This window comes from Mugil cephalus, chromosome 11 (assembly GCF_022458985.1).
Source record: "Mugil cephalus isolate CIBA_MC_2020 chromosome 11, CIBA_Mcephalus_1.1, whole genome shotgun sequence".
NCBI classification, from domain to species: domain Eukaryota; kingdom Metazoa; phylum Chordata; class Actinopteri; order Mugiliformes; family Mugilidae; genus Mugil; species Mugil cephalus.
Genome location: NC_061780.1, coordinates 13979084 through 14004863, shown reverse-complemented (window position 1 = coordinate 14004863; position 25780 = coordinate 13979084). Strand labels below are relative to the sequence as shown.

General features: G+C 41.8%; 1 protein-coding gene across 1 annotated transcript; it reads left to right on the top strand.

Moving 5' to 3' along the window:
- The first annotated feature begins 7638 nt into the window (after positions 1-7638).
- Positions 7639-25199, top strand: LOC125017045 (tumor necrosis factor receptor superfamily member 11B-like). Its single transcript, XM_047599883.1, has 6 exons — positions 7639-7765; positions 15767-15994; positions 16625-16769; positions 21253-21459; positions 23575-23799; positions 23894-25199. The coding sequence occupies exons 1-6, from the start codon at positions 7673-7675 to the stop codon at positions 24286-24288; spliced, it is 1293 nt and encodes a 430-aa protein (XP_047455839.1). The 5' UTR covers positions 7639-7672; the 3' UTR covers positions 24289-25199.
- Positions 25200-25780: the final 581 nt, after the last annotated feature.

Genomic DNA, 25780 nt, shown 5'->3' with positions numbered 1-25780 from the left:
ATTTTGGATGGTAAACATTAGGCACAAATACACACATTGAGAGCTCCTTTCATGAAACGAATTGGACAAACAAGGAAGCGGGCAGCTGCCTCTTGTCTGTTGACTTTCCCCCGGCCATCACAGTTCCCTCCGCTGGCAGTCAAGTAATTAAAATGCTATAAAATATATCCTTGTAATTCGACTGTGACTTTATTTGTGAAATTAATTTCACAGGTTCCGGCAGCTTCCCGACAAAGAATTGTCTATGGGACAGTCAATTCATTTTGAGAAATTGATACACCGTGCAATACTACCGTGCACCTGATATCATGGGTGAATATTTCAGATAATAGCTTGAAACTACTTTCATACTGGTGCATAGTTCACGGTCTAGTTCACAGAGTCTGTCATGGTCACAAGATTCACTGTCACAGTTCTGATTCAAAACAATACAAGTGTTGTCTCAGGTACGTCAGCTTCAATCTTCTTTAATTGAAGCTCTTTTTTTCTGATCAGTAATAAATTGCATAACATAGTGCCCTGCCAGAAAGCCCGTATTGGCTTGTCAACCCGTGGTGGAAATGTGGTCTATTTATTAGTTTGCACATTACTGCACCAAGGTCACATGCCTGCCAGGTAATGCCAAGGTCCACGAGACACAGAGGAAATTCTGTCCATTTATTTGAACATAAAGTACAGCTTTTACAGGGAACCCGCTGAGAAAGAGTAGGAATATTTAGAACATGAAAATAACAATAAACACTAGTCAACACTGTTTCCTCATTTTTTTTGCTCTCTATTGTGTGGGAGATTTCCTGGTAGCAATTACACAAGAAGTGCTACCCAGCGATGGAAATAGCCACCGCATTTCTCATCACAAAGACCGCTAAATTGTTACCAGTAGTAATTTCAAACTTTCTGATCACTGTTCTCAAATTCGTCATCTATTTTTTAAGACATTTAGCCTTTATGTAGTTGCATTTCAGGCAAAATTGTTGTGTGCAAATTTTATATGTAGCACGGATTCGTGACACCACCTCAAAGGTTACGGCCATACGAGCTAATCCGTAAGGACGTACTGGACATCTCGCTTACATTATCATGCTAACATGCTGCCTTCAGTGGAACTTGTGACCTTGTAGTTACGTCACGAAAGTTCTTGTCAACAAAATGCTTGGCGTTCAAGTGACAACAGCTGCCATGGGTTATGAGAACACTGCATTTAGACACCTCCAAGACCAGCGACCCGGTAACATTCAGTGGTGTGGTATAGCCACAGAAGAAGCCAAGTGAGAAACTTCTAATCTTCTAATATGGTTTTTACCAGGCAAGTGACAGAAAACAGTATGTTGCAACTTGTATGTCACTATTTCATATAACGTCTGTTGAAGTTTAGCGCTACCAGTAACCACTCGCACGTAATGCTCCACATTACAAGTTGGAAAACCTTTCTTGATCTTTGTTTTAAAGTTTTTACCTTAGGTGTTGTCCTACTGTCACACTTTATCTTAAGTTGTTGCTGTAGAGGTAGTTTTGTAAAATAGTTTTTGCTAAATACTTCCTAATGAAACTTGCTAATCTCACATTATATTATTCAGTGGCTTGATGATGATACTATGTTTTGACTGGCATGAGGTCAAAGAGTGGTTGGAGCTTTTCTTGACGTAGCCAATCACAGGTGAGTAGTGTCATGACAATAGCCTCACTTAATTGGTTCATCATTCTGAGAGATGCTAACTCTCCTTGGCCCTTTTGATGACAACAGTATTTCAGTATTTTCATGTTTCACCCCTCTTTCACTACATAACATTTAGGGGCATTGTTTTATACATTATAAAATGCTCAATAATTAGAGAAGAGAATAAGGAAGAGACGCAGAGACAGTGACACAACAGAGGAGAATTGCTGACACTGTTGAAGGGAGTGTTTTTATTTAATGACGCCTACAGAGACTACATGACTAAATTACAGTATATTAAGTTTCCATACGCCTCACACATTTCTGAAAATGTCAGCAAACACATGAGTCACAACTCATGAGCCTTAACTAAAATTTCCACTTACAAGGTTGTGAGTGCCACAAGGATGCAAAAGTGACAGAATTGCCATCCTGACGCAAAGCCAGTATAACAATCACCATGTTCACCATCTCATGCTATGTTTTAAATCATGTATGTCTGCAGACAAAAAGTTATGTTTCAAACACTGTTAACGTTAGTAGCCTTGGTTACCTAATGAACTTAGTGGAAGAGGATCTATGGTAAAAATACTCGGAGTAGCTTTTTCATATTATGATGGTTTATACTGTGAATGTGTGGCACCTAATACAGGCTAAAAATATAAAGTCACAACCCTTCACGAGACCGGCTGACTTTGATCACGATAGCGCTCTCGGAGTGACACTTGTCGATGACAAAGAGGAACAATTGTCTCCTGAGAACGAGCCTTATTGCATGCGTCAGTCTCAACGCCGCGCAGTTCATAAGCCCAGATGAGTTTCCCCTAAATCATCTTGAGAAACCTCACCAGAGAAAACAAGGTGACCACATCAGCTGCCGTGGAAATCCAGGGATCCCTCAGCTGTTATTTCTTCTCTCAAGGTCACATGTGACTCACTGCTTTGACTGGCAAGACTTCCAACGCTGGGCACACAGTCTGCTGGAACCCTCATCCTTTTTTCATGCCCGAGGTTGCCTTCTGCTACCGCTTCTTTTCACTCTCTTCGCAGACAGCGTGTTGCCTGTAAGCCACCAAAGTCTACATCTCAATTGCTTTCTCCTCACATATTCTTACTAATTTGCCCCCGTGCACACCCACCAATATCTCTAGGTATCTTTGGCCCGCGTCGATCATTTCACTATCCCATTGAGGCCTTTGTGTCAGTTAGTAAAATAAAGACTTGTCCACTATGATTTCCATCTGAGGGGCCCAGGCAATGAGAGATATAAAATATCCTGAAACAAGAACTCTGAGGTGGACCGCAGGAAGGCGGAGAGTAGAATACGAGAAGGTCAAGATCCTTAACAAGGCAACATGTTTCTTCTGTGTCTGTGAAACAACACATATTAAAGTGGTGTGGCCTTGGTTTCCTGAAAACCTTTTGCCCTAAGGTCACCTTACACCATGGGCTTACAGCACAACTCAAGTGGCCAAAGTTACAAAAAGGGTCTGTCTGTTGCGTGTCCAAACACGGCTGTTCAATGGTTGCGACAAACCTCTTGAAAACCACCTTCCACCTTTAAATACGTAACCATGGCTTTTACTTATTAGCTTAGTGTAATTGCAGAGTTGCTTCCGAAGGGGTCGAGCCATTTGGAAGGATTAGGATGACACAGGCAGATTTGACATATTATGGACCCGTTGGTCGTCCAGCGGATGCACTGTCAGCAAGTGGAAAGACCGACCAAAGCCTGCATTAGGAGCTTGGAGAGTTGGTGATGCATTACATCACACACTCGAGATTTAGATGCTCTGAAATGGCTTTAAAACTCTTCACTACTGAAGATTGATAACACATGTACATGTGGGGACCAGTGTGTTTAACCGGTGCAGTATACTTCATGTTAGTTGTAGTTCTAAGGACTTAAATCACTAATTTGTAATTTTTTGAAGACAGCACAAAAACAGATTGCTTTATTAGCGTAGTCAAACACCAACAAAGCCGTAAAACGTTCAAAACATCAAACCAATACAAACAGAGCACGGTACACGATGGCGAAGCCTTAGCCAACTTCACGCTTCCAAGCACATGCTGAGAACTACAAAAATGTACAATGGAGGAAGAAATATTCCCCTCTAACTGGAAAATGAAAATGTTGAGATGAGCAGAACCAGCAACCCTTAACTGGCCTGTAAAAGTTATTGTAATACCACAGGCATGGTAGATATGTCCAATTCAGAGACCAAATGAAAACCCTAGTTTTCGCCAGATCTGCACTTGGAGACTCTGTAGATGGTGTTAAATCTCTAAAATGAACCTTTACATAACACCGCTGAATGAATGAGGTGCTACCTTCTTTCTTTTTGGGGGAGGGGTGGGGGGTTGGGGGGGTTCATATCGTTGTTCCTCTTAAGTTAACCTACAAACATTGTTAATTTGCATGAACGTGTGAAAACCTTTGTTGCAGATGTTGAAAAAGCGCTCTCATGTCTCACGGTCCACATCAACACACCATCAACAGTTGCCAGTTCCCTTTTTCATTCATTCCTTCGTGAGATCTGTTATGGAAATGAGCGGGGTTCAGATTAATATGGTACTGGCTCACCCATAAACGTGCGCAGGGTTAATAAGTTTAAGCACACAAGGTCGTTTCAAAACACTGTACAAGCAAACACAGAAGTTACCGTAGCTGAATAATAGAGGCTGTGACCGTGGCAGATCCACTATCGGCTAGTAGCATGCAAACAAGATGGAAAAACACTACATAGAACCAATCTCTAAATCAGGAATTATTCCTCACCACTGGAGTCGCCTCCCATCAATACATGTATGTGCATTGGTGCATTTAAGCTACATAAATAAATGAGGTCTAAATGAGCCTTTTGATCTGACAGGGTTAGACCTTGAATACACTTTAACAGGCTATTCAGAATGTAGTATTGTTGATGACAGGCCAAAACCAGCAAGAGATTTATGGACATAATGAAAGTCAGCAAACTGCATTGCTGTGATTTAAATGCGTGTGTGTGGTGTGCAATGGTCATGAGGCAGTAGCGTCTGGCTCACCTCGTAACACCCACGGTTACCCTTGTGCTCACTTCAAACCAACGACTGATGTTTCGGAAAACCTTCTTTAAATGTTTGCTAATGTGTGTTTCAGCAGGGTAGACGCAGTACTTCCGATCCACAGTGTTGTGGAGTAAGTAAAGAACAATACAGTGTGTGTTTTTCCTTTTGTGTACGTGATTTGTGTGTGTGTGCAGTCATACTGCGGTAAACTCTGACCTCACCACCAACATTTCCCTCACAGCCCTCGGTCGGACCAGTAGGTGGGTGAGTGTATATTTTGTCTCATTACGTGGAAGTCTTGTGCTTCTACGTCAGACGGCCGTGACATTTTGTCACTTTGTCTCCTGAGCGCCTGACACGGCTGCAGAAAGACTAAATGGAAAACCACATTTGTTTTGGGACCTTTTATTGTACGTCAGACTCCTTGTATCAGTGTCATACGCCCTTTAGGGTTTACTACGTGTGTACACCGGCACCCTTTGTGCATTTTTGTTGTTGTTGTTGTTGTTGAAACCAAAAATGAAGTCCTTTAAACATATTTCATGGAGCGTGACCAATGTAATATTTTTGGAGGATTCTAATTAAAGCCTTAACCAGAGTTAACTGAGAAAACTTCTGAACAATTTCAAGATCCACACGCTGCTCACAAATGTCAGTGGTCTTGAGCATTCATAGTTATGTTTAGTATGTGAACACACACAAGAATGTGTGTTTTTTTTTATTTTAGAAAGTGGAAATGTTCTTTGGCGGAAAACTATTCCTCTTACATTTGCTTTGGTAGGTTAACATCTGAAATATAATTTACTCAAAAGTGGTGCCGCTGTGCCGACGACAGCCTCGGCCAAAAGTATCGTCTTTTCTCTGAACACTCAGCGGCACCTTGAGTGAGTTCCAAGAAAATTCTCAAAGATTACATTTTGATGGTGTAAGGTGATTGTTTCCTACGCTTATGATAACATTTCACTCAGATACATAACAAGATAAAACGGCGAAGTGATGACATTTTCGTAACTCGAGAAGGCACAAATGTGTGTTTGTGACGTCTGAAATTAGGAACGTCGCAAATCAGCAGACACATTACATTCAGTTGTCTTCGCGAGACCTGAAAATTCAATCATGTGATACAAAGTTATTGTGTTTCAGAGAAAATATTTAGGGAAGATTTGGGGGAAGTATTAAATCTGTAGTGAGTGGAACTTCATTTTATTCAGTAAGCTCAGATCTGAAGAACATGTGCAGTATAGTTTGCTTGTAAAATATGTGCAATATCCCACAATGAACACTCCTAATATGTGCAATGTTATTACTCCTCAAGGATGAAAACTCTCACCATTTTCTGCTTACTCTGTACTGTGTACAACCCTGCACTATATTTATTTTCCAGCAATCATTATCTGTTTGCAATTCAATTACTTTTTTTGTTGCAATTCAATACTTTTTGTGTCTATGCCAATACTTGTACATGGTTTATTCTATTCTATTTTTTTAATTTTATTATTTATCCTTTACAGAGTCCACTCTTTATTCTTGTTATTTTTCTGCATGTATGTATGTATACTATTGTAAACTGCAATTTCCCCATTGTGAGATAAATAAAGGCTTTCTAATTCTAATTGTACATAACATGTATAGGGGTATTGAAATTGTACAGTGAAAATAAACATGCCCTCCTACATCCAATTATGTCGTCAACGTCTGGGCCAATAGACAAAGACATTTACAGTAAAAAATTCATTGTCTCCAACTTGTGGCTGTGTGTCATTCTCAGAGTTGTCTGGGGTTCCTGGACTGTAACGAAATAAAAGGACTAAAACAGGAATAGTGCCTCCAATCAAAGGGAATTTTCAAGTGCACAGACATGTGCTGGTTATAAAAGAGGAGTTGAACCATTGCTGCTCTAACCCACAGACAGATTAAATGTGGTAGCAGGAAATAAAACAGAGAAGGGCTAAGAAAAATTGTGTGTTTAAAATCAGTTCTTGGCCACATAAAATCACATTATGTATTACAAAAAAAAAATTGAGTAAACACCTTAAAATACATTTCCCTCAAAGCGTGTTTGAAATACTACCCTAAAACTAAATAAACTCATAAGTACCAGTCCCCGAAAGCTCCTTCGGGAATCACCAGAAGTTGTGACGGACCATGTTCTCGAGTAACACAATATTTCTCCTTAGCACATTGCACACCGTTGCCCATATGCACTGAGACAACATTTCTAAATTCCCTGTGCGGATGTCCAAATAAGCTTCACCAGTTTAACTAAATGATTCTGGCTGGTCCGAATAAATAGCTGCCAGTCACTGCATTTGCACGCTGTCAACCCAGGGCTCAAAACATTTATCCTGGAAAAAACTTTCTTTGTTCACACTGATTAAAGCAACTAGTTTTTACTAGGAGGTGTTGGGTGTCAGGTTGTGTGCCGGAACAGATTTGTTTGTCAAATGCTTAACTTATAAAAACTCTTCTTGGAATTTTATATTTTATATTATAGGGACATGTACAGTTGCTGTATAGTTTTACTTCAGTGCTGCATTGGTGTTTCAGTAGTTTGGAAACTGTCAGGAAATTATTACATTTTTTCCCTCTCTTAATGATGAGACCTTACCTGTGTTTTACTGTCTTTCCTTGGTATTATAGGGTCACTTACGATGTTTGCACAGACTGTCTAACATGTGCCATATTTAGTTGGGGTTTTTTGTCAAACCTTATCCATAAACGAATGCCTATCATCCAACGATCAATGGATGCTGCTTTTGGGATTCGGCTTTTTTTTTCTCCCCCTCTTTGATGTCGAGTATTTACGTAATCGCTACGCTACTCGCGAGGATGCAATTTATTTTTAGGATTGAAGGAGAAAGAGGGACAGAGAGAGAAACGGAGTGAGAGAGGGAGAGAGAGAGAGAGGGAGTGAGACGGGTCGAGGTGGGTGGGCAGTCTCTCAGCACTGTATAAGAGCCTGTGATGGAGCCCATCACGCCACAGTTCATTCACATTTACGCAGAGGAGATGAGCGCACGGATAGCCAAATCCAACCCGGCAATGAAACTGATAGTGGTGAGTAAACGGATTTCTTTAGTTCGTCTCCTCGAATTTGATCACATTCCCTGGAGCACGTGGCCATTTCCTACTGAAAGGAATTGCTTTTTCAATATTTTCAGTATTATTTTACTCGTAAGTAGATTTTTTTGCGAGACGTGGATTATTGTTGCGCTTACGCCCGGCTTCAGCTGGGCATCGCCGTACAGGTTCCATGCATTCAGAGTAAGGAGGAGGGATATTATATAAAAAGGAAAATGTTTCCCAATCCCACATTCCGTCTGCTCCGCATGCTTCTGTGCAGGTAGTTTGAGGGTCTGCGCGCTGCGGTTCTGGTCACATGTCCCCTGAAATACAGTGTGTTTTTGAGATTTTGATGACAGTTGATAACAGACTTGTTTGCTGGTTTTGTGGACAGTAGTGCTGTTTTAGGATTCGGCATGCTGCTCGATACAGTGTACGTTATCATTGCACGAACTAAGACAGTTTTCCATACAGGTAAGCTGCCTCAGGTACCTCATATATCTTGGACGCAGGTGAGGATGTAATTTATGTAGCTGTTTAATGAGATTATAATATAGTGTGTGTGTGTGTGTGTGTTCTGTCATATAGGTAATAGAGGAAATTACAGAAAGTGTCAGATGTAGTGTGTGTCTTATTATAAGATATTTCCAACAGCAATTTAAGTAAATTATCTTGCTCCCTGTGCACGTACAAATATGGTCTATTATTATTATTATTATTATTATTATTATTATTATTATTATTATTATTATTATCAATGAATGAAAGTTTTCCTTGGGTCTCATTTTGCTGCCTTTACTATAGCATGTTTAAAATGAATGAAACCTTACACCCTCAAATTAGAGTCACGTGGTGATTTCCCAGCAGGTGGTGTTTGCCAAACAGTAGACCTGACAACATGACACTAATTTGTTCTCCAAGTTTTTTTTTTTTTTTTAAATGTCTGCCTCTGAGCTAAAAGTAGTTGTTTCCTACGTGTTTTGTGTTTTGCATGCTGTGCTGTGCTGTGTTAGAGCCTTTGCCATGTTTTGCATGTCGTGAATGTACAGATGTCTATCGGAGCAGAAACAGGTCACTCACTGTAGCTGGAAAACACTGCATCTACTATCTGTCCTAGTGGTGACCTGTGTGTGTGTGTGTGCGTGTGTGCATGAAAGCGTGAGCTCGGTCCCTTTTATCTTATTTTATTTTATTTTTTTGCAGAGCTAGGTGCTACTTTGTGTGGAAAGTGGCCCAAGGCAGTGAAATACATTTGAATCTGTGTGTGCATATCCACTTTCACCCAGTACATAACGTGATGTCACCCGCATGCAGTCGTTCCTTAAAAACAAAATGTTTATCCATCTTTCAGTCACTCAAACAGCCATTTGAACAGAAAATGAGCCCCATCTCAACCGGTTACTGAGTCAGGTAGTGAATGTCAACATCTGGCTAATGGGTCGATCCGTATCCCTCTGGGCACGTCACCCAGCCAAACAGCCAGCCTCTGTAATTAACTCTGTACCAAAGTGTAAAATTTTGCACCCAAAACCCTTGTTTTTCTAGAAGTCTGTCCAGCTGTTAATGCACCTGTGGGCTCCTCTCGTTCTCCTTAATGCACCAGACACATGTGGTGTCTCTGTAAACACACACTCTGTTTGGGTGCTTTCCACGTGTGATGTCAGTGGAATAGTACTGTTTTTGTGAACACACATGCACTGAGTAAACCGTGAAATTTTTTTTTTTTTAAAACATTTTTGTGGAAAAAAAACTCTGTTCTGCTAGAAGAGCAGGTACAGCAAAGAAGATGGTCAACTGTCACGTCTGTCGCTCATCTCTTCATCCATCCCATAATCCGTCTCCCTCCCTCTCCCCCTCTCAAGTCCCTTTGGAGGAAGTTGGAGTGTGCTTAACCCCCCCCCCCCCCCCCCCCTCCTGCTGTTGGTGCCTATTATCTGTCCTCACTTTATCTTTACGCCTCCTCGCCTTTACGCTCGGTTGTGGCAGTTGACATCGGCCGCGTCAACTTCCCCAAATCTGCAGGTTTACATGCACCCCCCGCTGCGAGGGGATCACTCGACCAAACTGACTCACATGAGTTTTTTTTTTTTTTTTTTTTTAACTCCAAGACAAACAGTGGAGGACGGGCGGGGCAGTGAGAGGGATAGGGGGAGGGAGACATACAGAGGGTGCCTTAAGGTACAGGATTAACATGTTTTAAACAAACAAGAACAAGTTCCCCTTTTCCATCAACAGTAGTGCTGATAGCGGTGTGTGCATGTGTTTGTGAGTGCAACACAATAGTCGTGAACTAACTGATCCCGTTCATGTGTGTGATGAAGAAGAGATGGCAGCAGGGAAGAGATTAGTGTCCCTGTCAGACACACAGACACACACACACACACACACACACACACACACACACACACACACACCCACAGAGGCCTTCGCCCTCGTTTTATCTTACTACTGGATGAGTCATATTAAAAACAGCCCCACTGGATGGATGCAAATTTATGTGGTGACCTTTTATCTGACAGTATGCGATGGAACATGAGGAGAGTTTGATTTATGTGCTCGGAGGTATTAGCAGACAGCAAATAGAAAATGGAGATATCGGTTTGTTCAGACAGGCCCGAAGAATTTTTGACATCCTTTGCATCCCTTACAGTAAAATGACAAAAAAAATAAATAAATAAATAAATAATCTGAGTCAAGAGTGAAAGCACATTTGAAATCTTATTTAAATAGAACTGCAGAGTTCTAGAGATTCCAGAGATTCCCAACCTGTGGTTTGGGCTCTTCTTTATGGTTACTCTGTGAAACTGCAGTGTCTTGAGATGATTATAGGACTATTGGATTTTTATCTACATTTTTTCAGAAGAATTTGGTAATTTTAGTTCTTTGGAGCCGGATTCCGTGCATCCATCCAGAATATTAGAAGATATATCTCCCTTTGGTTTGACAGTGCACGAAAAGTGTTGACAAACAGCCAATGTTGTTTGAAATAAATGTGAATTCCTAGATTAAGTGAATCTACTGATGAGCAGCTCCATCAGTTCTTTATATATTAATAGAGAAAATGTTTTCTGTCTTCTGAAAATAAAGAAACACGGTATGTGCTACAATTAACTTTCCGTAATTGCAACTTTCTGTTGCAATTCGCTACTTTTTGTATATAAGCCAATACTTGTATACTGTTTATTCTATTCTACTTTTTTAAATCTTATTATTTATCTTTTTACACAGTCCACTCTTTATTCTTGTTACTTTTCTGCACTGTGCATGCTGTTGCAACACTTCAATTTCCCCACTGAGGGACAAATAAAGGTTTTTCTATTCTATTCTATTCTATTCTATTCTATTCTATTCTATTCTATTCTATTCTAAAGTTTTCTGAGATTTAGCCAGATTTGTCCAGGTTAAACATGTGCTCACCTGCACAAACGGCTCAGTAGTTCAGTTCAGTCTTTAAGGTTTTTGGCAGTTGATGCCAAATGGGAAGCACGTCTGCCTGGGGATGACTGGGTGAGTGTGCGGAGGGAACAGTGCAAAGTGTCCTGTGATGTTTCATCACACCATGTCCCTTCGTTCCTGACTGAACTGACACACACGCCCCCGCGCGCGCACGTGCACACACATGCACGCACTAGTGAGCTGGAATCCCCCCTCAGACCACCTGCACTCTACAGTTAACTGAATCCATGTGACTGGTGGATACGCTGGTGTAGTGTGGTTTGGTCCCTTTGTGCCATGGCTTCTCTCCTCATGCCATGATTTAAAGCTGTCCTCCGGCAAAGCGAACGTGGAATCTCCTCTTGCTGTGCATTTCAGCGTGCTAAAAAACTCAACGTTACTCTAACTCAACTAAATTCCCTGGTGGAAGTCCAACACTGTGCACACATTTTAACATGAGGTTTATTTAATTTATTAAAAGACTGAAACGGTGTTTGAAAAAAAAGTGTTTTAGCTCCAGTTTGTATTCATATTTATGAATTTATTTAGTTTTTGCTTTCATCTCTAGATGAAACTCTCTTCACAAGCTTATATGCAAACGTGTGTTATTTCTATCAGGTGTCCGATCCCATTGTAATGCACTGCTTAAAGTGCTCTGCGCGCTCTTTCGCCAGAGTTCTCTTATCAGATCAGCCGTAGAAGAAACAAAAACATGTTTTGAATCTGCATCACCTAACTGTAACTGTAGCTCACAGCCAGTAAACAACATCCCGCTGCATCTCGCAGACATCGCCGGTAGTGGTGAGGGTGGTCCGTCTCATCGGCCCAGCGTGGCCATGTGCATCCTCACCGCTTAGCGACTTCAACGCATTTGTGTTGTTGTTTATTTCATAGAAGAGGAGAACATCTGTCCGTAACACATGTTTCCTGTTACGGAACTGGTGCCGACCGACTGTGCTCGTCATCAACACACGCTCTCACTTCAACCGAGATTTATTTATTGGCATGCCTTGTGTAATCAAACTGTATCAGATTAAGCTGATTTGAGCAATACAAACATAAAGGGTGACAACGCTTTGAGGCTGCTTTTTGCAACAAGCAGCTTTACATGCAGCTCTCATCAGTTACAGTCATTTACATAGCACCTGCCCTGCCTCGCTCGAGGGCCCCTAAAGGTAGATGATTATCACAGATTGTCAACAGAAGAAACTGGAGTTGCACACTTGTCGCGCCGATGTAGTAAGTAAAGCTTATTGTAATGAAACACTTGCAGGCATGACCAACGTTTAGACCCGGAGGTCTTCTTCAGGGCGCAAGAGCAAAACAGCGGCCGGGGTTTAAACGGTGCGAAATTGGTGAAGTGAAGATGATTATCACTACCTTCATCCAGGCCGTCCTCTCAGTCGGCCTCATGTAGGATATGCCTCTTGCTGAGCTTTGCTCTGATGATGCTAACGGTATAATTATGGCTGTCAGTGGCCCCTAGCTGCTGTGTAATTTGGGTTACCAGCGGTCGTTGATGATGTCGTCAGATGGCCGCTTCTAAGGCAACAAGGAGGGTGAAAAGTTCAGTATCTCTTTTAGCTGTTGATAGGCACACTCACACACACCACAGGACATTTCCCAATGAGTTAACTCTCCAAAAAGTTTGGCGGTAGCAAAAACTACTGTGCTGGCTGCTTTTGGAAAGTGTAGAACTGCCTGAACTGACTTAGGACGTTAATCACTGTCCAGGTTTCTTATTTTAAAAACCATCACGTGTATCTGTATGGTAGCAATAATGCAACGCGAACAGCACGTTATGGGTCACTCACAGGTGGATCTGTCTGAGTTGATATCAGTTAAAGGTCCTCCTCAAAGCTAAATATGTAGAAGCATGCTAGGCACAATTTTAAATAACAATTTTATAATTGTGATGGTGACTTCTAACGCATGTCTGCGGCTGGTACAGTGATTCTGCTGTCTAAGTAGAAGTAGAAGTATGAAGTATGTTCACTTGAGTTTTATGGTGCATGAAACTAGGATTGAAGATAAAGGAGTGAAAGACTGACGAAAAGACTGTACACCAGGCATACAGTATGTGTGAGATTTTCACATTGACTCAGTAGGTAGTATCGAAGGTGTTTCTCTCTGATCATAGGGTTGTTTTTTTTATCATGATAGTCACTGAATATGCATTTTTTTTAACCTGCACTGCCTTTATTTAGTTTGAATTATATTTTTTAGTCTAGTCAAACTGCTGCACTGTATAAAGTCTGAAAAACAATAAGACACGTGTGCTCAATCTAACTGGCTCAGAGAAATGATAGTGCAGCCCTGCCAATAAACTCATCCTGACCTGGACCGAACATGAAAGCCGAAGCAACAAGTGTAACCATACCCAGATTTTCCCCCACAAAAAAACAAAACGACAAAAAAAAAACAGGTGACCATCTGCCGTCTCTGCCTGCTCCTCCTCACTCCTGATGTTTCCGAACTGATTGGATGTGGTCCCACGGCTTAATAGCGTGTATATACACTTCTTAATTTCGAGGCGCAGGACTATGATTATGGGTTTGATTGCTGCTGGGGCCACCCATGCTACAAACCAACCCGTGCAGCCATGGCGCTGCTCAGCGAGTCGCTGTGGATGAAAGACTTCCACCAAATGTTGTGCACAGAGGTCGATAGGTTTTGCCGGGAAAACCGCTCCGCTCGCCAGGCCGTTTGAAGCCCAGGCTTCTATTATGGTGCGTAAAACCCATTCATCTATTTTTACTATCTTTTTCAGTGATCTCCTCTGCGAAGGGAAACAGAAATAGACAACTCAATAAAAGTTGACTGTATTCAAAACGAGTATTTATGTATAGTAGTAAATTATTAAGAGAGAACACAAATGCAGTTACTATGATGAATAGCAGATCAAAAATGTTTGGGGCCGTATGTTCAGTAACATATGGCAGATGAGGAAGACACAGCTGTACTGTGAGCTGTCTCCTCTACACTCCCGCGGCTTTTTCGTTAGAAAGCGAACGAAAAGATTTCTGCAGCCAAATATACTGTAATGCGATAATAAATCAAGGATGCAAAAGCACGGATCAGTGTACAATGAAAATGCTCGTGTTTTATGTGTTTTAAGGTGGTCAGCACAGAAACAAATACATGCGTGCAGGAAGGAGATAAATGGTGTTCAGCAGGGAAGCTGTAGGACTGAGTGGTTGACTGCTTTGTATTCTGGTGGTGAACGGGGAAAGCCCAGTAACCTCCAACAGTACTCTTTATGAACAGCAGCCAGGAGAGGAGACCGCAGAGCATGCAGACCAACGCTGAGGGAGACGGCAATTGAACGTGAACCTTGACAAACACACACATTTGCTGTATCTGCGTCCACTCCTGCAGAATTGCCGGTTTGTTGAGTTGTTTGTCGTGAGGATATATTTTTTTTTCTAAAGATGCGCACACAAACACGGAAAGCAAAAAAAATAAAACGCGTAAACAATGCAATCTGGGTCTATTGTTAGCCAGTTGTCCAAGCAGGGAGGATGTAGCCTAGCCAACGGGAAAGTCCGCAGAGCCAATGGTTGAGGACTTAGTGTGGAAGGAGCTGTGTTGTGTGACATCTGGTCTGCATGTGGCCTCCGCTAGTTACATGGCTACATGTCAAACATGCTCACCAACTGATATCTTATATTTTAGGTCTGACCAAATCTCTTCAAGCCTTCGTTAGGCCATGATACATGGGCTTGTTTGCGAAGTGCAGACCCGTCTCGGAGGCTCGCCGACAGCCACCCACTCAACAGGGTATAGATGGGCCGCGTTTGGATGGGTGAGGGGTGTATGGGTGTGGTGTACTTCTTGCTCCAAGGCCGTATTAGAGCGCAATAGATCACCATCTTGAATCACATCACATGCTCTTCAGCTGCAAAGGCGCCGCTCTCACAGAGCTGCTGACATGGATAGAAAACTTCTGGTGAGGTCAGAGTACACAGGACTGAACAATTAGTGTCAGTAATTCTATGTCATTGGCTTATTTGATTCAGTATGTGCCGACTGAAACATCTGAATTCGTTTAAAAGCTTCGGAAAAATAGTTGAGAAACAGATGAGAAGAGATGCCAGTAGTTCAATAAAATAAATTGAATCCCCTAATCAAAACAATTAGATGTGATAAAATCACGCTCACAGCATGGTGCTAAATAATCACCAGAGGCAATTTAAAGGAGCAATATTGCCTACTGGAAATATGCAATCATTTATAATGTACTGTAATTGTTTGATAGGGGGGTCCCAGTGCACCAATCAATGTTCATGAGGCTGCTGCCGAGTTTCTCCTCAGGCTGCATGAACTGCCCTGTAAAAAAAGGACTGCATGTCCACCAGGAGCTTCAACTTTACTGTGGTGACCTTTCTTTCAACCCGCTTTTACTGGAAGCTTCGGGTTGGCGAGTACTCCATGATAAAAAAAAAAAAAAAAATATTTGAACCTTTTGCCAGAGGGGAGCTGCGCACACGAGATGGGTTTCATTAGAGATGTTGTCGCGGCTGTTGAGTCACAGCTAAATGCACTTTCTTTCTCCCGCAGCTCTTCACAGCTTCTCTCTCCTGGGCCTATCAGCAGCAAGCTGTTCCACCGAAGTACGAGTACCGCGACCCTGTGACGTCTGAACTCCTGATGTGCGACCAGTGCCCTCCCGGGACGGCCGTGAAGCGACACTGCACCGCTGACACACCCACAGAGTGCCAGCCCTGTCCTGAGAGGCATTTCGCCGAGAACTGGCACTGGGGGGACACGTGTCAGTACTGCACCTCGGTATGTACGGAAGGGCTGCACATCATCCTCATATCCAGCTCGGTAGTTTTACACTTCTTATTGCAGTTTCTTCGTCATTTAAAATACGTCCGCTTAGTGCAACGCTCCAGCTTCGAGTCCAACTTTGAATTACCCAAAGCTGAACTCACATCATGACCATGAATCCTGCTCAAGTACAACATGCTCCAGCTGCCCCTTTATTATACTCTGTTGAGGTTTTCCTTGTGTCTTTTCCTCAGAGGCATGACCGTACTGTTTGTTTACAATTTGGCAGAGATTTTTTTTTTCTTCCCCCCGTGTTTCCACTTCAGTGGTTGTTACTAAAAATGAAAGTCTCATTGTGCTCATTGCAGTAGAATAATCTTCCCCCAGAGTTTACTTACACTTAAATTATGCAGTCGTCACAGTCTATGTATACATATGTATATATATTTTAACACTTTTGCCCTGGGATGTTTTTACATTCATGCTTTTTATGACATTCAACACGTCCTGTGAAGCAGTAAAACGACAATTGTCGCAGCCTGTTTTGGTTGTCACTGTTACCTACACACATACTGTATGTAATGTATGCCTCATGTGTGCAGCATCCCAGGTTGATGACATGTGACTGTGGCCTTCTGTGTTTAGGTGTGTAAGGAGAGACAGCTAGTGAAACAACAGTGCAACAGCACCCACGACCAGCGATGTGAGTGTGCTCCAGGTTTCCACCTAGTGGTGGAGTTCTGTATCCCACACAGTACCTGTCCACCTGGGCACGCGGTGACGGCTCTAGGTAAGAAGGTGCACGTTATCTTTAGTAGGTAGATTTTTATAGCAGTACTGACCTTGTTTTAATGAAAGTAGATAACCATTTCATAAAGAGGAAATCAGGAGCTTAGTCTGTTTAGTCTGCACACAGGCTAAGAGGAAGCAGCTTTGACTTCATGGAATAAAAGAAAAAACTTGCAGCAAAAAGTGTTTTAGCTCCAGTTTGTGTTTACAGTACAGTGTGTGTATTTTCAGTGTTTTGAGCAGAACTTTTCATCATTAATCCTCTCATCTGGGCGATTGTTTTACTATTTCACTGCCTCAAATCAATTCCATCCCTCCCAAATGTTCTGCAGTGGCATGTCCGGAACGCTGCCGGAGCAGAGACACATATAACATTTTCACATTAGGATGTCCCCGTTCGTGTATCACTGGAAGCTCTTCTGTCTGGCTTCCTCTGTGAAGCAGATCTGTTCCAGATGCAGATGTCCCTTTTTCGCAGAAGCAATGTTGTTGCTTTTTTTTTTTTCAAACCTTTCTTAGAAATGCCCTGCTTCACTTCGATCTCGCTCTCCGAGAAATGCCGTGGCCGTTTCAATCTGCCTGTTACTTCCTTTTTCCCTCCTCAAAGAGATGTGTGAACACACTTGACAAAGAGAGGCCGTTTGGGTTTATTGTATATAGTTATTTTGTGTCTGTGTCGTGAATGTTAAACACATTCTTGCGTGAGTAGTTGTCAGGAACACCCAGTCAAGTTATGGCTATAATTTTCCTATTTGTGAACTTTTGTCTGCGTCGTTTCACCACAACATTACCACTTCATTTGCAACAGTATGTTGTCAGAACGGATTTAGATTCGGGTGATTAACAGAGGGATACATTTTAGTGGGATATAAGTGCACGCTGGTCCAAAAGATTCCTTTAGAGGAAATATGTCCAATAGAAATGTCATGCTTGAAGTTCAAACCTCGAAGTTTAGCATTGTGACTTTGCTGTGGAAATCACATTGTTAGGACTGTGGGAAAAAGATCACTTTACATTTTACGGTCTCTCGCATGTGTTAAGTTTGTAATGACCTTGTGATGAATGTGTCTGAGCCGCCTCTGTCTTTTCCGTTATAATCCATGCTGTCATAATTCATCACACCCTCAGGGCGTATCTGCTGGCATCTGTCAGGAGATTAGGATTTAACTCATTTCATCTGTGAGTCAAAAGAACCACAGCTATTCTACTTGTGTTGGTCATCAGGAGCTTTAGCTCATCCCCTCTGATCCAAGTCTTACTTCCTCATAGTACTGCATAGACATACATAGACGAGTCATTTTCATTTTGACTGAGGGGTTTATATCTGAGTGAAGGGGGCTGAGTAATTCAATTTATTGTAAGGGAATAATCTTTAGTTGCACACAGTATTAGTAGTGTGCCATTCACATGACAAGCTATGTGAATGACACACACAAAGGAAAATGACTGGTATCACTTGGCTGATAATGTTCAAGTCGGAAAGGATAGTTATTTATTATCTGTTACTATCATCATCTCCGGGTGTGATCCGTTTCAAAATTAGCAGCAGAGGGTGTCGTGACATTTTTAAAAGTGTTTGTTCCATATTTCCACCATAATTTTAGAAGAAACGTCACCGGCGCAGGTCAATAAATCTGTTTTATGGCATAAACCTTCCTCTGTATTCCAGTATTCCGCGTTTCCTCTTTGATTTCTCTGAAATTCGTCTTGACTGCACGCACTCAAACATACACCGATCAGGCATAAGATTAGGACCACCGGCCTAACGTTGTGCAAGTCTCCCTTGTGCCTCTAAAACTCATCAGAGAACAGACATGTGTCTTCTGAGGGTGTCCTGTGGTGTCTGGCAACAGGATGTTGTTAGTTGGGTTTGGGTCTTATGGGTTGAGGGGAGGGGCCTCTGGGGATCAGGCTTGTTTCAGTGCATCCCACACACACTTGATCAGTTTAGGATCTAGGGAATTTGGAGGCCAGGCCAACACCTTCTGCTGTTATTCAGAATTTTTTAGTTGTTTCTGAACCGTTTTTGTGTGTGTGCCTGTCTGTGTCAGGCTGCATCCTGCTGGGGATGGCTATTGCCATCAAGGAGTGTGATTGCTATGGGGTGGAGGTTTTTCTGATCTGGTCTAGGTGGGTGGAACATCCACGTGAATGCCAGTTTCAAACGTTTCCCAGCAGAACATTACAATGTCACAAGATGTTTTTCACGTGTTCTGTCAGTGGTTTTAATGTTGTGGCCGGTCGGTGTGTAATATACTGTAAAGGTGACTATGCTAACCACTGAGTCATTGCGCAAACCTGATACCTCATACATACTGATACCTGATACCTTAAACTGCTGCAGCTCATTCAGAGCGATGTTTGTTTGAGAAGACTAAAACATTTAAGTGTTTATGTCGCTCATAAATAAAATGAGGTTTTTTAACACTGAGAAGAATTAGATTATTGCAGAATGTCATCCATGACTCTCCAGAGACCAACACTCATCTCTGTGTGCTTTGTTATTAGCTGCCTCATCAGCTGTTTCCTTCTCTTCGAAGTCCAAAACCTCACAGTGCAACACCAAATGCATTCCCGGGTGACGAAGAGTTGTTATCATGGTGGTTATCCATCCTTTTTAGGGCACATTCTCCGCTCATTGCCTCACTAGTGAGCGTTGGCAACATGATTGCCGTCTGATGCGGATTTTCAACATTCCAGTTAACGGTATCTCCTCATTTCTGCTGGAACCACATCACAATCCGCCGCTTGCGCTTCTCATGACTTCATCTTAAACCTGAGCCGCTGCACGGATGAAACAACATTTTCCACTGACTGCGGTTATCATCTGACCCCCGCAGTCCTGATACCACTCAAACATGAGACAACATTTTCCATACATCCCTCTGACATAGATCCTCAATTTGGACAAGTCTAATGAAATTCAGCAGACGTGAGGCAGCATTTCAGGGGATTCCCCTTCCCCTTGAAGCTGACGGACTTATTATGTAATGCCTTGAGCTGCGGTTTAGACCTTAAAACCACAGGATGCTCGTTCCAGTCTCTCAACAACTCGTGCCTTTTATGACTCCGTTGTTTTCTTCTTGATCTCCCCATTTGTCTGTTTCTGGTTGTGGCTCTCAGATGGGGGTATTTGAAGCCATTTCTGCTGGTTTATTTGTGTTTTGTGTTTTCTAGTGGCTTTGATCACTAGGTAAAGCACGTTGTTAAAAGCAATCAAAAAGCTAAGGCATGGAGTAAGTAAAATTTGACTTGTTTCTTCGTTTTTAGATGGTATTTTACACATTATTACACACAATATTATAATACCTATATAACAAGGTAAGGACTTGGTTAAAGGACGAGACTAAAATGAATCTTCAAGTAAGCTGAATTATCAGATTTATCAAGTGAGAATTGAAGCATTTACAATAGAATATATTACATCAAAAAAAAAAAAAAAAACAGTGCAACACCAGTGCATCAATAAAAAGTTTTTTATTTAACTTTTGCAGGAAAAACAATTATATTAGCAATATTTTTGCCAGTTGATAATTTAGTCAGTTGATCAAATATGGATTTTCCTTTCTGGCATTTCTAGTCAGTCAATAGATGAAATTACAATGACGGCCAGTTATGACGCATCTGAAATTATTTCTTACAGTAAAGTGCCGCTAATGTGCTGATTTGGCATACAGGAAACCCAGAGAGAAGAACATTATTGTCAGCAAAAAATGCATTAAGCAGTTTTTGCAGTCACACTGAGAAATCGACGCTGTACTGTACATGCTTTGTCATCACCGGTGCTGGAAACAACTTCCACATACATATCAGCTGGCGGTTTCTTGTGCTAATGCTGCATGATGTAAAGTACGACGATAGCAGGAAACTAATCAAAGGTTAAATCTGATATAAGTATGTCTTTTCATCCCACACTGCTTTCACTTCCACGCTTAAGAGATAAAAATAAAAATGAGGATGCGATCACTACTCTAGTTTCACTACACTGAAACTGGTGGCCATTCATGTGGCTGGTCACATACCAGAAATGGACCATGTTTACTGTAACGTTGTCATGGTGGTAGACGTTGTGAAAGAACACCGTAAATGAGGGTGCTGAATAAATAAAGTCACATTATTACAGAATCACAAGTATTGAAGTTATTTGTTTCATTAAAAACAACCAAAAAAATAAAAATGTTGACCCATCAGTCATCGTGAAAACTCAGCCAGCTAATCACTTTGTATCTGCCGTTTGAGTCACAGGCTGTTGTAGTGACAGCATACGAAAGAAGAAATAGAAACACTAAGGCGACGTATGGTGTGACTCATTCTCAGAATGACACACAGCCGTCGTCTTGATGTGCCTGTCACATGTCACTGTGGTCTTTGCATGAATAACTCTGGATATAGGTCACGAACAGAAAACAGTGTTTCACATGAAACTGAAGATGCGTATAGTTCTTTTCTTGTAATTCAACTGATTCCGTGTGCTTCTCTTGCAGGCACGCCAGTGAGCGACACGGTGTGTGAACGCTGTCCCGATGGTCACTTCTCACCTGGCAGCTCCTCCACTGAGCCGTGTCAGCCCCACACAAACTGCTCAGCTCTGGGCCTGAAGACCCTGAGATGGGGCACATCCACTTCAGACAGCGTCTGTGGCAAGAAGGCGCCACTGGAGTGCTCTCAGCATCACACTATGTGCCACACTGGTGAGAACATACACTGTGCTGTGAAAAGTAGCGCTGCAGCAGGGTTATCATCGAGGTTACACGACTAATGCTGAGTGCAATCAGGGCTCATTAGTACAGTTTGTACCCAGAACACACACAGAAAGTCTTTGAGTAAACCTCAATTGTCAACAGAACTGAATTATTTCAGACTTGTGGTCATTTTCATTCTCGAAGGCAGGGGATTTCCTTGGTCAGGTTCGATATCCAGATTTCATTCTTTTCCAAATTTCTTGCGTGTCTAAAAACCAACACAAGAGAGAAAAGCCAGGGCTTGAATCGGATGTTTATGGCACTGCTGTCAAAATGACCCAGGATGGATCAATTACCTCTTTAACTGTCACATCTGCAAACACAATAACAGAGGAAACTGAGTCAAATACAAATGAGACAAAGGCGAGCTGATAGCCTTTGATACTCAGACCTTAACTATGACACATGCCGAAACATAATTCGAGGGCAGAAGCCTCAGACATGACATTAAATTCCCAGAGCCTGAGAAACCAACGTCACTGAGGAACACACACATACAGATGAGCAGAACCTGGCGTACTCATGCACACTGTGCAGCACACTGACGAGAAAAGACACAAAGCTGTTGTCCCTTGGGGAGGGTGATGCTATCCTCAAGCATTCATTCACAAATTGTCTTCCTGTGAACTACACGACCGCAGATCGTCTGCTGCGAATCCTGGAACCGCTTAACAATTTTTTAACAAAAAAATCTGCAATTGAAAGCAGTTGGGATTCCCAGAGTTGCTATTTGATTTGGAGAAACCACCAGGATGTCAATGACAATTACAGACAAAACCACAGTTACATCATCCAGTCATCAGTGGAAGAAGCCAAACGTCCTCTCCACATTAAAGTTACTACACTGACAATGATTTTTTTTTTTTTCGCCGTACTCCTTTTTCACATTTACTGTATGTCAGTCAGAAATCATTGTGACACACACACACACAGAAATGATTCATGTGTGAATCATCTGACTGAAAGCAGGAACATCCAAGGTTTCAGAGATTTGGCAAAGAAAGTTCCCAAGAAAAATGTTTTTTGTGTTGTAAGGAAATCTCTGGAGATCTCAGCAAATATTTTTACAGATCAACACAAATGAGTGAAGTCAGGCTTGGATAGCCAGATTGGTGACAGTGTTGGAGAATAGTGATCTGCCGTGGTCAGGTTTACAAGGCAACACAATAAACACACATACTCTCGTCTGTAAAGCTAAAATAAAATAAGATTAAACTGGCCAAATAATAAAAGGTACTTTACCTTATCACTGCAGGATTTATGGTCATGGTCATTTACTAGCAGCAGAGTATCTGCACTTGGTCTGATGTCCAAAATGTTGTAATGTCAAATGCTGGGAAGAGTTAAAGCATAGTGAAACAGTAGTGTCAGCAAATTCAGTGTGCATCAGTATCTATTTAAAGTTTGCTAACATGAGCTAGCATTAGCCACCATAGCCCGAAAGGTCATACCAGAACAACAAGTACAGCTTGGTTTACACTTCTGTATTCTGATCTGTGCAGAACTACGTGGGAGCTTTGCATGTTGCCATTGCTCTGTCATTACTTAATCGCTAGTCACTGGTTAGTCAGCGGTATTGAGTTTCTCTGCATACTTTGGCAACCTTGAATGAACCCCCTGACTTTGGAGCTGGACTTAATAAATGTTAAACAACTGTTACATTTGTTAAAATCACTGCAACCCATAAAAGGGAGAATATGTTCGAGAAAATGGTTTATTGGAGGCAGAAAGCAAGAGAGTTTTCGAGTCTTGTCCGGGCCACTGAGAGGCGTAAATGAAGAAGTGCATTGTGGACCAATCGCAGCTGCTGTGGCTGTGGCGCAGGTATGAAGCATAAATCTAGCTGTAGGTGGAAGAAGGGGCAAAACTGCAAGATATTTACAACACTGTGTTTTATTGATTATTCCTCTGTAAGGGGAACAATATGTTATTTCATTTTGCTTTAAGCAGTTGGGCGTCCACCAGTTGCACCATCCAACATTTTATCCATGGAAGACTTTTACAGAATATCAGCATAATAATATTTGCCCACTTTCTCTGTCTGTTTCCTATGATTGATCCCAGATGTGACTCTTTGTGAGGAGGCAGTCTTCCAGTCCCTAGCTTCCCTGCAGCTGTCCTCAGTGCCCCTGGAACGACTGTTGGAGAGTCTTCCTGGGCGGAGGGTGGACCGTAAGAGTCTGGACAGGCTGAAGAAGGCCTGCTCACCCCAGCAGCAGGTCCTCCAGCTGCTGCGACTATGGAGGGAGCAGAACAAGGACCAGGACAAGCTGTACGGCATCATACAAGGTGTGGACGAGGTTCATGTATGGATTGAATTTGAATGTTTGCTGTAGCTTCAGTTCATCCTCTGTGTACTAATATTAGCACCCTGTCTCTCCAGGTGTGAAACACTGTGAGAGGAAGGTCTCCCGCTGCCACAGTCTAAAAAATCTGACCCTTGATGACCTCTTGAAGGTGTCAAACAGCCTTCCAGGGGTGAGAGTTCAGGAGGAGGATATTAGGGGAGTGGTCTCCAGCTGTCTGCCCAGGCAATACATCTTGCAGATTCTTCACCTGTGGAAAGGAGCAAACCAAAACCTGGATCTGGCTAAAGGTCTGACTCAAAGCTTGAGGGTCCTGCGCAGCCAAGCGGCACCTCGCTATTTGGTGAAAGGCCTGAAGAAGATCAGCCGCATCATTGGAACCACTTCAGCGTACAAGATGTATGAAAAGATGTTTGTTAGTATGCTCCAGGACGAGTCGTGTTTTAAAGCTCATAAGCCATTTAACGAATAAACTCGAATAAATGCAATCACAAGTACGACCAAACACTAATGATTTGCCAAATAGTGAACACTAAAAGACACAGTGAGCAGATTAAACAGACATGGGTCATGTGATAATGTCAGGTCTTTAAGATATCACCAAACAATATCAAGCTATGCATATAGTGCCTAGATGTGTTTCATTTTACTATACGAAAGATTGGAGGTGAAATTCTTCTTTGCCTCTCTGACGTTTTGTCAAAACCTTTTACCAAAATGAGGACATACTGATTAAATGAGGTAACACACATAACAACTTCATCTGTCTGCAATGCAGAAAAAAGAAATAACTCCAAGCAGACGCAAACAAAATTTAATAAAGGTTTCCTCTCTGACCGGAGTCTGTGAAAAGAGAATAACTATTTAAGATGTAAATAGCACACTATTTTATGGAAGATGGGTTGGCAGATATGATCTTTTTGTTTTTTGTTTTTGTTTTTTTTATTGCTTTCTCGCTGTTTGAGAGGAAGGATTTGGTTTCATAATGAAATACATTTATTTTCCTCAGTTGTCCATCGCTGGTTTGTTTGTTCTGGACTGCTGACTAGTAAAGCTCATATAATTTCTTTATTTTATATGAATGTACAAAGGAGTGCAATTGTTTTCTATTTAAAAAAAAAAGTACTTTCAGAATATGTAAAGGCTTATGTTTAATACTTTATCGGAAATACTGGTTTTCCAAATGCTGCAAGTTCATGAAGTGATATTTGTTTTATATTTTGTTTTATCACTTTTATATTATAAATGTATGACCTTTATTGTATATATGCCTGACTGGTCCTCTTTAAGCTTGTGTAACTTGTGAACATTTACGTCGGATTGATCGGATGAAATTCAGTTTGTAAAAATGCATTGTTTCAACATAAATAAGCAATGAACTGACTCATTTCTGTTTTCACTTTTATGCAGCACAGACACACAGACAGCCTGTAAATCTATATAAATATTTATTATTCATGGGTTTTTTGACAAATCCTTCAGAAATCATTGTAACTGATCATTGGCAAACGCTTTGGGACCCAGTACCAGTCCTCAAACCAGTATTTGATGATTTAAAGGTTTGGTAAATGAGGGATTTTTATCTACCATGATTAGAATTATATCCAAAGAAAAATGTCTTATATCCACATCAATCATGTCCTGCACAGATAAGGAAATTGAGACCTCAATAACTAAATAATGTTGGAGGTTTGAGTGCTGGAAATATTTAATTCAGGCCAGGAAATACCCTAGCCCCTAGGGTTAGGGGCTAGGGTTAGAGCCAGTAGGGTTGGGGGCTAGGGTTAGAGCCAGTAGGGTTGGGGGCTAGGGTTAGAGCCCCTAGTGTTAGGGGCTAGGGTTAGAGCCAGTAGGGTTGGGGTCTAGGGTAAGAGCCAGTAGGGTTAGGAGCTAGGGTTAGGGGCTAGGGTTAGAGCCCCTAGCGTTGATTGTTAGGGGTAGAGATCCTAGGGTTAGGGGCTAGG